The 13,256-nt window shown below is 36.2% G+C and overlaps 1 protein-coding gene across 1 annotated transcript in view; it reads right to left on the reverse strand.

Moving 5' to 3' along the window:
• FBXL13 (F-box and leucine rich repeat protein 13) overlaps window positions 1-13,256 on the reverse strand; it is a gene marked incomplete at both ends in the record, with an annotated part of 180,714 nt that overhangs the window by 41,493 nt on the left and 125,965 nt on the right. The window contains 5 exon segments of the mRNA XM_082661714.1: window positions 1,310-1,436; window positions 2,406-2,525; window positions 7,437-7,599; window positions 7,692-7,809; window positions 8,551-8,649. Coding sequence (XP_082517840.1) covers window positions 1,310-1,436; window positions 2,406-2,525; window positions 7,437-7,599; window positions 7,692-7,809; window positions 8,551-8,649 — 627 coding nt within the window.

Below are 13,256 nucleotides of genomic sequence, written 5' to 3' on the forward strand. Positions count from 1 at the left end.
TGTCTGGGATTGTGGACCTAAGAAGGCCTCACAGAGTCCCCATGCCCCAGGATGACCCGGAGGGGCCCAGAGCAAGGGCCCCTATGACAAAGGAGCCTGAAGACTTGAAGGGGGGCTTGGAGCCAGGAAAGGGAAGACACATCAGGAATTTACCTGGAAGGAAACCAAATGGGCCCTCAGACATCTCACTGGATTCCACCTTGGACAAAAGACAGCATTGAGAAGACCAGGCTTGATTCCACCATGAGTTGACTACATGTAACTGCCCTGAGCTCCCACTCTCATACTACATTTAGACAACACTCCAGGGAAGGGAAGAGGAGACCACCTAGCAGAATGGAGGCTGAATCTAAATTCACTCTTAGATAAAGAAAGGAAAGAACCTGAACCAATGAACAGACATAGTTATTTAAAAGAGCCCAATTAATATGTAGGGAAGGATGGACATATAACACAGGTATCAGTAATGCAGTGAGAAACAGAAACAGGTCATGTTAAAGAATGCACTGTGGCTGGAGATGTACATAGAGAAGTTCCTGTACTTGCCTGTAAGGTAGGACTTCTCAGAGAAGACCTCAGAGACAGGTGATATTTGATGAACTTGAGGGATGAATAGGGATTTAGCAAGCAGATGGGGGAGAGATCCTCACCTCTGTTGTCCTCTTCTATCCCTCCCAATGCTTTGATTTTTAAGAGAAGCCAGTACATTCCTTATCTAACTACAGTCCATTAAAGTCTTTCAGAAACATGACAGATCTCTGGGTTTATCTTCATTTTGATTAGTAAATGGGGCAGTGCTGGAATGATAGGATAGGTGTGACCTGTGTTTCAACTCTGACGAGTAGCAACAGCAGCTTGCAAGAAATGAGTTTCTTAAAATGTATCCTCTTATAGATTTGTAGAGGCCATTTCTAGACTTCAGTTTTGAACTAAGGACTTGGATCTCAAGGCACTCAGGTAGTCTTATAGAATATACAATCCACAGGAAGAATATACCTAAGCCATCCAAAATATATCTCCACAATAACCAAATGTCTATAATTGAAACACATGTCAGATCTATCACATAAAACTCTGATCTGTCAGGACTTTCCTCAAAATACTGTGTTTTGCCAATTTTTAAAGAAGAAAAACAAGACCATTGATTTACAAATAACTTCATCCATCGCTATTCCAGAAACAATATTCCCAAACTTGCCCTTTATAATCCAATATTCTAAGAAATAAAAATAATTGTTCTCTCCATTGTTTACACAATGGAAAATGATTATATTACAGAAAGCAATAGAAGTCATTGAATTGTTTTTACCTCATTAGAGATGTCTGTTCCAGAGAGATCTACTGATACCAAAGAAAAGATGTTTACAATAAATTCAACTCCTAGGTCAGTCAGATGTTCACAATTTCGTAAACTCAAGTAGTCTAAATTAGAGCAGCTGAAAGAAAGTAGCATGAAGAGTTCATTTTAGCTTTTAATCACACTCAGTAGAAATTTCTTCATATTAAAAACTACTTGGGGAAAGCAAATGCTATTGAAACAAGGATTTTCCTTTTCTTGTCATAAAAGTAAGCTTAAAAGTGTAAATAATTGCGACTTCCCTGGCCGTCCAGTGGTTAGGACTCCGCGCTTCCACTGCAGGGGGTGCGGGTTCAATCCCTGGTCGGGAATTAAGATCCCACATGCTGTGGGCAGCACAGCCAAGGAAAAAAAAAAAGTAGAAATAATTGACATTACAAAGTTGAATGAAAGAGAGGTGGATTATTGTATAAAACATTCTGTGATTTCATTTCATATTGCAATTTCTATTAAGAAAAAATATGTTACATGCATACAAAAACTATCATGTAAATACCACGATTGGGACCGCCTTCTTTCGCGGCTTTGGGATACACCAGAAATACATCTACACGTGGAGCAACTCCTAAATACCACGATGAATGACCACTAAAAGTGCAAAGTTAAATTTCTCACTTATCTTTACAAGTGTGTTACAAGAATTGTACTTAACCCTTTAGTGTACACAAGACCTTTTACAAGTAAACAGGATCAAGAATAAACCCACCAGCTAGAATATCCCTTGGGAAACACTGTAAAGGTTTACATAGAGATGATATCCTTGAAAAGTACAGAGAAGTCACCCAGGTATAGCTATTCATAACTTCATGAGTGATTCGATCTCAGACTTTCTGCAAGTTGAAATTTTATAAGAAACGTCTTAGATATAGTCAAAAGATTCATTCATTCCATGACTCCAATGTCTTATTTCATTTTGCTGAATATTGGACCAGCTTCTGGACATCCCTCATGTTTTCCAAATGGCTTCAAAAGTCTACCTCTGATCTGTCCTATTAACAAATATACGATTACTAATAACATGATGTAAAATATTATTGTTTTATCATACCACTCTGATAGTTTTGCAATAGAGGCATCACCCAGGTGGATACAGTTACATAAATTTAGCTCTCTTATCTTTGTGCTTGCAGGACCATCAAGAAACTGCTTTAGTCCCATGCCACCAATTCTGTAGGAAAGAGTAAGAAAAGCTCTACATGTGATTTTATGTATAAATATGTAGAATACTATTAAAATAAGTTACTATACCCAATACATTCCAAAATAGCAAGGTGATATCTATATCTGGTATTTTGCCAACATTTGTAAACCAAATTTGATTATATAGCTTTTATTTTAATAGAAAATATATAAATGATAGTAATGGGAGAAATATTACTAAAAATGGTATTCCTATTCATCTGTTCATTTAATTAGGTGGCCTAATTATTAATAAAACAGATAGCCTATAAGGTTTCTTCCCTGGGGTTAAAATGTGATCATGTTAAACAGTGCCTGACGCAATCTCCTGCAAAAGAAAAAGACAAAAGCTTAGGATAGCGAGAACCAAGCCTAACAGTCAAACTACTGTCAAAATCTTGGAGGAATTTCCACTAAGTACAGGTCAATTTAGCTGGACTGGGAACCTAATAAGTTACCTAAAGATCCTTTCTTTCTGAAGCAGAGAAAATCTGATGCTGTAAGATCTTGACCTCAGTCTTCCCATACTGTCCTTAATCATAGACACCTATGTGTCAGTGCCATCCCTCCCACCCCTCCCATGTAAGTCCACATTTATAAATGATTCTCTAAATTATAAATAGTCAACCAGAAACAGATTTATAATAAGATGACAACAAAAACAAAGAAAATTGTGCAGTGGTATTAGGTAAAGGTAAATAAAATTAACACAGGGGTGATAATTTTACATAGAGTTAGAATACTATACTAGTAAAAATATTAAGCAAGACGAACAGGGTAATTTTACATTGATTAGGTATCACCCCAATGAAGATAATATGGTTGGGTATAGAATTTAGGGAGCATATTCTTTACTGCCATGAAATTGCATACAGTGAAATGGTGTAATGATGTAACAATTAAAATATATATATGTGTGTGTGTGTGTGTGTGATAAAAAAAATCAGACTATCCATAGAAATTAACACAACATTGTAAATCAACTATACTTCAATAACATAATTTTTTTTTTTTTTTTTTTTTTTTTTTTTTTGCGGTACGCGGGCCTCTCACTGTTATGGCCTCTCCCATCGCAGAGCACAGGCTCCGGACGCGCAGGCTCAGCGGCCATGGCTCACGGGACTAGCCGCTCCACAGCATGTGGGATCTTCCCTGACTGGGGCACGAACCCGTGTCCCCTGCATCGGCAGGCGGACTCTCAACCACTGCGCCACCAAGGAAGCCCAGTAAAATAATTTTTTTAAAAAATCAGTGTGGTTAAGACTTCATGCTTCCAATGCAGGGGGCACTGGTTCGATCCCTGGTTGGGGAACTAAGATCCCACATGCTGTGCAGTGCAGCCAAAAAAAACCAACAACCCCCCCCCCAAAAAAAAACCCTAAAAAATCAGACTGGCCTTGGATTTCTCCTCTGTAACAGAAATACCAAACATATAAATGTATATATATTATATAACAATATAAACAATATTAATAAAAAGATCAATTATAAATAATTTTCTGTTACAGAAGAGAAATCCAAGGCCAGTCTGGATTCTTTTTTTTTTTATTTGGTAATTTTAGTCATGAACTTTTATGCAATATATAATATAGCATAAATACAAAATGAAAGAAAAATAAAAATTCAAAAAGAACATAATTAAGATACAATTTTGTATTAGACTTAGCTTTTGACAAACAGAAAAGGGGCATAAAGTTTAAGTAATATAATTAATGTAATTTAAGTTCCATGGACTATTCATATATATTCAACATGATAAACAACATAACCATCATCTTTTTCACCAGCATTACCCCTAAATAAAGATCCCAAAAGACAGAAGTTGTACAGGCTGTATTTTTGTACCATGATGTCATAAAATGAAAAATTAGTAACAATGATAATTAGATATAAACTACATGGATATCTGAATACATTTTTAATAAATAATTCTTGGGTAAAGAGAAAATCAGATAAGTATTATAAAACTATATATCTTTCCAAATTTTATATATTTAACATAATTTCAATTAATAATAGGATTTTTTCTGAAATATGACAAAATTATTCTAAAGTTCACTTGGAAGAATAAACTGGCAAAAATATCTAATAACTTAAAAGAAGACTACTAATAAAGAGTCTCATTCTATTAGATATTAAAACATATTATAAAGCAGTAATAATAATAAAGGGTAACATTCCTTGAGTGCTTATTATGTGCCAGACACTATTCTAAGTACATTACATGAATTAACTTATTTGATTCTCACAACAATCCTGAGTATATACTCTTTATTTTCCCCATTTTACAGATAATGTACTGTGCAAGATTAGACAGAAAACAGATAAATGAATGGAACAGAAAAGATAGCCTGAAAACAGACATTTATATACTAACACACACACACACACACACACACACACATACACATATACTGACATGTGTATGTGTATATATATGGATGTGTATATATAGATATATATATACATTTATATGATAATCCTGGAGGCATAAAAGTCAATAGAAAAGGACTTTACAGGTAATGGTCCAAGTTAATGGCTTAATGCAGTTAATCCTAAACCTGGCTGTGCATCAGAAGCACCCATGTTGTTTTTTAAAAAATATATAAGCGAGTGTTCCATCCCTAGATATTCAGATTCAGTAGCTCTGGGGTAGGGCTTGGGCATATGTAGTTTTATTCAGCTCTTCAGGTGATTCTGCTGCCCTGGAATTTTCACTTTTAAATCATATATATTTTTGAAATTTATCTTTTTATTATTACTGATTCCTAATTTAACTGCATTGTAGTTAGAGAATATAGTTTGTTACCAATACTATGAAAGTTGTGGGAACTTGCTTTAAAACTTCATACATAGTCCATTTTTTGAAGGATTGATATGTGGTTGAGAAAAATGTATACTTTGACTGTCAAACTTCCTGTTTTAGGTGTATCTCTTATAGATGAATTTTAAAAATCTAATCTAAAACGCTGATATTAAACCTTCTCTGTCTTTTGTTATACTCTATCACATTTTTCTTTTTATTTTTTCACTCTGCTGTCATTTCTTCAGTTATCTTCCAGCTTTGTACTTCTCTTCTTCAGTGAGTTCTAATCTGCTGATTAGCAATTCATTTTCTTTATTTCAATAACTATATTTTTTATTTCTAAAAGTTAGTTTTTCAAGTAAATCTAGTTATTTTTATCACATTTTGTTGTCTGCTCATATTTCTGCTTCCATTATTTATTTCTTCAACTATTTCATGTATAGTTACTTAATATTCTGTGATAATTCTAATATATGAATTATGGAAGTTCAAATTTATTTTGCTTCATGGTGACTCATATCTTTGTACATTTGATGGTCTTTAATTGCGAGTACCTATTTATTTGACTTTAACCTATGGGAACTTTGGATGCCTAAAGAGAAGGTGCTTTCCTTCAGAAAAGCTTTGAGCTAACTTCTTCCAGGGGTCTAGGTACTATCTACCTGAGACCACTGTGTTCCCCTTGAAGAGGTCCAGGCACTGCAGAAGTCTCATCCTGCTTCCCTATCTTGAGTCTCGCTAAAACTGATTGTCTCAATGCCAATGTTGAAATGAACATTTATGCTCATAGCAGCTCTATCTTTTATGTTTGCTTGGTATTCACTGTTTGTCTTAGAGAGTCTACTCATTGAGAAGGTGGTGAAGAATCATGATATTGGATATTTCTCGTACTCTTTGTGGGCTCAGCAATGTATTGAAAGTATGTTTCATCCAAGATCTAAATTGTTTGTAGCAAGGAGTTCTTTGAAGTGTTTTGTCAACTCTACTGCTGGACGCAGAAAAACCTCCATTTCTTTTTAAAATTAGGTAACCTGCAGAAGCCTGAGTGAAATATATGAATGCAATTCAATTTTATTTCACATGTTAATACAGATAGGGTTAGCTGTTACACACACACACATACACACACACACACACACACACACACACACACAGTTATCCTGCTTGCATTATGGTGCCAGCTTGCTCATGAGCTTACAACCAAGATGCCAGCTGGAACTTTAATCATCCAACGGATTGACTGAGGGTGGAGGGTCTGCTTCCAAGTTCACTCACATGGCTGTTGACAGGAGGCCTCAGTTCCTTGCTGGCTGTTGACTGGAGGCTTCATTTCATAATCCAGGTTTTTCCCATTTCAAATCCTGTCTTTACCTCCCCTCCACAACCCATGGTGCCTCCCCATTTTAATAATAGGGAACATGAGTTAAGATTTTGTGTAGCTTAGCTTATTACTCTGACTTGATTTATGTTTTCCCAAATATTAGCCAATTTCATTGTAGATTAAATGATTTTTTTATCATCTGGCCCTTTAATATTATAAGAAATTTATACAAGCAAGAGGCTGAGCTATCCACCGGGGAAGAAATTTTAGCAAGAATTTGATCCTTGCCCACCTGAGAATACCGGGATAGAAGCCCATTTGTAACCCAGCTGAAGAAAGGGTTTCAGTAAGAACTTGCCCTCTGTCCATCTGTGAGCAAACCCACACAGAGGAGAAATCTAACTAGTACCCAAGAGGAAACACTTCAGTAAGATTGGTTCTTCATAAGCAAGTTGGAAAGTCCATTTGGGAAAAAGACCTATTAACTGAACTAGCTGTGAGAACCATCACTAGGAAAGGTGGCCCATAAGTGTTCCAGCAAATTCATTTAATCTTACAAGGGCCTGTGATTCCACATATCCTGAGCATTCCCTGACAATGCCCCTACATAACTAGTCTGGGTTGGGTGCCCCTCCTTTGTTTTACCGCAGAACTATGCATTTACCTCCACTTGGACTCCTGGCTTTCATGTTTACTCTCCTAACCGATGAGCATCTTGAGGAAGTCTGGAACATTCTAGATAATCAGTGTTTCTTGACTGAATGACTCATTACCTTACACAATTTGCCAGATTCAACACAGTAAGCTGCTTCAAAGGTGAGAGTGACTTGAGGCTACCATCTGTTATTCCATTGCAGTCCACCATGTAAATGTGACTGATATTTGGAGAATTCTTGTCTATAAATTTGAAGCACACATCAGTAATCCTTTTATTTCCTGTTTTTTTTTTAAAAAAAGAAGTATTGTATTTGAATTGCCACAAGATTAAAAGTAAAATTAATGCTAAACCACTTTTTAACATCACAGACCTTCAAATCGGATCTTTCTGAGGTCACAAGTAGAAAGAGCTTTGAAAGTACAATCGGAAATATGTGGTGCACCAATGAAAACTACTGATGTAATTCGATGGCATTTTTCAACTAAAGCCTTTAGAAGAAAAAAAAAAAAGATTAACCAGAGTATAGAGAACAAGCTTATGAAAGTGATGAGGTTATTTTCTTCCTCTCAATATTTTCAGAAACAGACACATTAGCTATTAAATTGTCCTAATTTCAAAGAAAATGGGACGTTTTTTCAATGTATTTTAGTACACTTACATTTGAGTAATGCGTAGGAATCAACTAAATGATGTTACAAAAGTAAGGGAGGGCTTCCCTGGTGGTGCAGTGGTTGAGAGTCTGCCTGCTGATGCAGGGGACACGGGTTCGTGACCCGGTCTGGGAAGATCCCACATGCCGCAGAGCGGCTAGGCCCGTGAGCCATGGCCGCTGAGCCTGTGCGTCCGGAGCCTGTGCTCTGCAACGGGAGAGGCCACAACAGTGAGAGGCCTGCATACCGCAAAAAACAAACAAAAAAAAAAAAGTAAGGGAAAACATGAGAAAATGGAATGCTGAAAAGAATCACTACATTTAGAAGCTTGACATGTAGAATTAGACTTAAGGTTTGTGCTTAAGCCACAATATCATTGAAATAAAAATATCCTAACTGTGCAACGAAGTTTCTCAGGGTATTTAAGGATTCAAATGTGTGTGTATAAATTTCCTAATGATTTTCTTATATAAGAAAACTAAAATGAAAAACCCATTCATATTTTTCAATAATTCAAGGCTCTAGAAAATGTGCCAACCAAATGTGACTGAAAAGAAAATATAGTTTCCAACTACATACTTTTACACAGTTGTCCGTCAGAGTTGGCGTGTCATTGATGGTCAGATGCCTAATCCCACTGCAGCTGTTTGCAATGTTCCTGAAGCCTTGGACTGAAATCTGAATTGTACAGAGTTGGTGAAAATGTGGGAGAACCCATTATTATGACCTCTAATAAAACCCTAAGATAGTAATAGCCAAAGTTATGTCATGATTTTGCTACTGTGTTTTAAAATTGAAACCATAAAATATTGCAGACATAAAAGGAAACAAAGAATCTAATCTTGATTTCTTTAATTTTTATATGTAGGTTTTGTGAAATTATCATCACAGTTAGTCTAGTTAACTTATTATTCTATTTTTTATTGAGGTAAAATTCATATAACATAAAATCAGTCACTTAAAAGGTCATTTAAACATTCGTAATTTTGTATAACCACAACTTCTACGTAGTTCCAAAACATTTTTATCACCCTAAAAAGAAACCTTTTACCTATTAAGCAGTTGCTCCCCATACTCACCTTTTCCCAGCCCCTGGCAATCACTAATCTGTTTTCTGTCTCTATGGATTTACCCATTCTAAATATTTCATATAAGTGGAATTATACAGTATGTGGTCTTTTGTGTCTAGTTTCTTTCACTTAATGTTTTTGAAGTTCATCCACAATGTGGTATATATCAGTACTTCATTTTTTATGGCTGAATAATGTTCTGTTTTATGGATATACCACATTTTGTTTATCCACTCATCTGTTGATAGATATTTTGTATATTTTGAATAGTGCTGCTATGAGCATATGTGTACATCTATTTGTTTGAGTACCGGTTTTAAATTCTTTTCGGTATATACTTAGGAGTGAGATTGCCAGATCATATGGCAATTCTATGTTTAACTTTTTAAGGAACGACCAAAATATTTTCTACACTGGCCATACTATTTCACATTCTCATCAGCAATCTACAAGGGTTCCAATTTCTCCACATCGTTGCCAAAACTTATTTTTTATTTTTCCATATTTTCCTTTTGCAAAAAATTTCCTAATGAGTTTGAGGTGGTACCTCATTGTGATTTTGATTTGCATCTCCCTAATGACTAATGAGATTGAGCATCTTTTCATGTGCTTATTAGTCATTTGAATGTCTTCTTTAGGGAAATGTCTACTCAAGCCCTTTGACTAATTTTCAGTTGGGTCATTTGTCATTTTGTTGAGTTGTAAGAGTTCCTTATATATTCTGGATTCTAGACCCTTAGGTATATGACTTAAGAATATTTTCCCCATTCTTTAGGTTATCTTTTCACTTTTTAATAATGTCTTTTCATGCACAGTTGTTAATTTTGATTAAGTCCATTTCTCTGTTTTTTCTTTTGTTGCATATGCTTTTTTTTAAGCAATGAATATTTATTTATTTATTTTATTATTTTTTTAACGTTTTTATTAGAGTATAATTGCTTTACAATGCTGTGCTAGTTTCTGCTTTGTAACGAAGTGAATCAGTTATACATATACATATATCCCCATATCTCTTCCCTGTTACGTCTCCCTCCCTCCCACCCTCCCTATCCCACCCTTCTAGCTGGTCACAAAGCACTGAGCTGATCTCCCTGTGCTAGGCAACTGCTTCCCACTAGCTGTCTGTTTTACATTTGGTAGTGTATATATGTCCATATATACACTACCACTCTCTCACTTTGTCCCAACTTACCCTTCCCCCTCCCCATGTCCTCAAGTCTACTCTCTAGTAGGTCTGTGTCTTTATTCCCGTCTTGCCCCTAGGTTCTTCATGACCTTTTTTTTTTTTTAGATTCCATATATATGTGTTAGCATATGGTATTTGTTTTTCTCTTTCTGACTTACTTCACTCTCTATGACAGACTCTAGGTCCATCCACCTCACTACAAATAACTCAATTTCGTTTCTTTTTATGGCTGAGTAATATTCCATTTATATATGTGCCACATCTTCTTTATCCATTCATCTGTCAGTGGACACTTAGGTTGCTTCTATGTCCTGGCTATTGTAAATAGAGCTACAATGAACATTGTGGTACAAGACTATGCTTTCAGGGGTCATTTCTATAGTTTGTTGCATATGCTTTTGATGTCATATCTAATAATCCATTGCCACATCCAAGGTCATGTAGATTTACCCTCAGTATTTTCTTGTAAGTTTTATCATTTTAGCTCTTATATTTAGGTCATTGTTCCCTTTTCAGTTGATTTTTATATATGGTGTGAGGTAGGGATCCAATTTCATTTTTTTGCATGCATATATCTAGTTGTCCAGCACGAGCTATTGAAGAGAATATATTTTCCCCCACTGAATGGTCTTGGCACCTGTGTTGAAAATCAATTGGCCATGACAGTATAGGTTTATTTCTGGACTCTCAATTCTATACGTCTGTCCGTATGCCAGTACCACACTGTTTTGATTACTACAGCTTTGTATACTGATTTCTTTCTTTCAACTATCATTATCCACATTAATGGAAGCAGCAGTGGTAGAGAGTATTCAAAGTAATTACTGGTCAAAAGATCAAATATCTTCACCTATGAATGAATTACCTTAAAATAACATGTTATTTAGGCTCCATTTCCTAACAAATGGTCATGGATGGGAAATGATATACTGATTCAGTAATGGGAAACTGAGACTCTATCCAGAAACGAACATCAGGGGGAACTCTCCCACAGAGTCATCTTCACAATAGCATGACAGTGAGATTGAGGAACAGCAGTTGTATATATTATGATCTTAATCTTGTTTTAAAAAAGTATGTGTTGGGACTTCCCTGGCAGTTCAGTAGTTAAGACTCCACACTTCCAATGCAGGGGGCATGGGTTCAATCCCTGGTGAGGGAATGACATGCCACATGGTGCAGCCAAAATAAGTAAATATAAATAAAAAAATTAAAAAGGTATGTGTCACAGACAAATGGACAAAAAACTAGAAAGACACATTTCAAAATATTGTTTGTTATCTTTGGATGCTAGGATTATGGATTATTTTTATATTCTTTTATATTTTAAAAATTTTATATAATGAGTGTATAATTCTTCTGTAATCAGAAAGCAATTTATATCAAAGGAAAGAAGGAAATTCAGTCCTCTTCTTCACACAGTAGACTTACAGTCACATACCTAAAGAAAGTGCTGCTGAAGTAAGCTGCAAGTGAGCATCTACTGAGAACTTCTGCTCCAGGACATGGTCCTTTTAACTTATTGAAAAGCCAAGACACTGGGTGATACTTGGCCTAAAAGTATCTTGTTAGATGATTTCAAAGACTTCCTGGTAAAGCTCAAGAATACATCTGTGGCATTCCTCTTTCTCCCACTCTTTAGTCAGTGACTGGAAGAAAAAGTTGCTGATCAGAAGATCCAAAATGTTCTATGAGAGACTGTGGTGAGCTCAATGAGTCCAGGAGGATTTATAATAACTACCATTTAAGTAACACTTATTGTGTACCAGGTACTGTTTTAGGCAATTTTCATATACTGGTCTATATAATCCTCACAACCACCTATTGGGAGATATTTTTTTTTTTTTTTTTTACAAATGAGAAAAATGAGGCCCAGAGCAGTTAAGTAATGTGTCCAAGGTCATCTAGCTCATAAATAGTGGAGCCAGGATAAGAATCCAGGCAGTCTAGTTCCAATGTAGTCATTAAACTACACTACCTCTTAAAAAGATCAGCTTGCATTACTGCTTAAAAGGACACAAAAGACTTTTCTTTTTTTTTTTTTTTTTTTTTTTTTTTGCAGTACGCGGGCCTCTCACTGTTGTGGCCTCTCCCGTCGTGGAGCACAGGCTCCGGACGCGCAGGCTCAGCGGCCATGGCTCACGGGCCCAGCCACTCTGCGGCATGTGGGATCTTCCCGGACCGAGGCACTAACCCGCGTCCCCTGCATCGGCAGGCAGACTCTCAACCACTGCGCCACCAGGGAAGCCCCTTTCTTTTTTTTGAATTTTACTTAATTTATTTTTTTATACAGCAGGTTCTTATCAGTTATCCATTTTATACATACGTCAATCCCAATCTCCCAATTCATCACACCACCACCACCATCACCCCCGCCACTTTCCCCCCTTGGTGTCCATACGTTTGTTTTCTATATCTGTGTCTCAAATTCTGCCCTGCAAACTGGTTCATCTGTACCATTTTTCTAGGTTCCACATATATATGTTAATATAGTATATTTGTTTTTTTTCTTTCTGACTTACTTCACTCTGTATTACAGTCTCTAGATCCATCCACGTCTCTACAAATGACCCAATTTTGTTCCTTTTTATGGCTGAGTAATAGTCTGTTGTATATATGTACCACATCTTCTTTATCCATTTGTCTGTCCATGGGCATTTAGGTTACTTCCATGACCTGGCTATTGTAAATAGTGCTGCAGTGAACATTGGGGTACATATGTCTTTAAAAGGACACAAAAGACCTTTTGCCACTGGACTCTGAGAGAAACCTGCTGCCTTGTTCCTTCACTTTTGGATCCAGATGCTAATGCTACTGTGTTAGTCAGGGTTCCCCAGAGAAATAGATCCAATAGGAGATAGATGGATAGATGGATGGATGGATGGATGGATGGATGGATGGATGGATGGATGGGTAGATAGATAGATAGAAACATACATACATACATACGTAGATACATAGAGTTATTATAAGGAATTGGCTCATACAACAATAGAGACTAAGAAGTCCCAGGATCTGCAGTTGGTAAG

Source organism: Grampus griseus (genome assembly GCF_964374135.1).
Source record: "Grampus griseus genome assembly, chromosome: 9".
Taxonomy (NCBI): domain Eukaryota; kingdom Metazoa; phylum Chordata; class Mammalia; order Artiodactyla; family Delphinidae; genus Grampus; species Grampus griseus.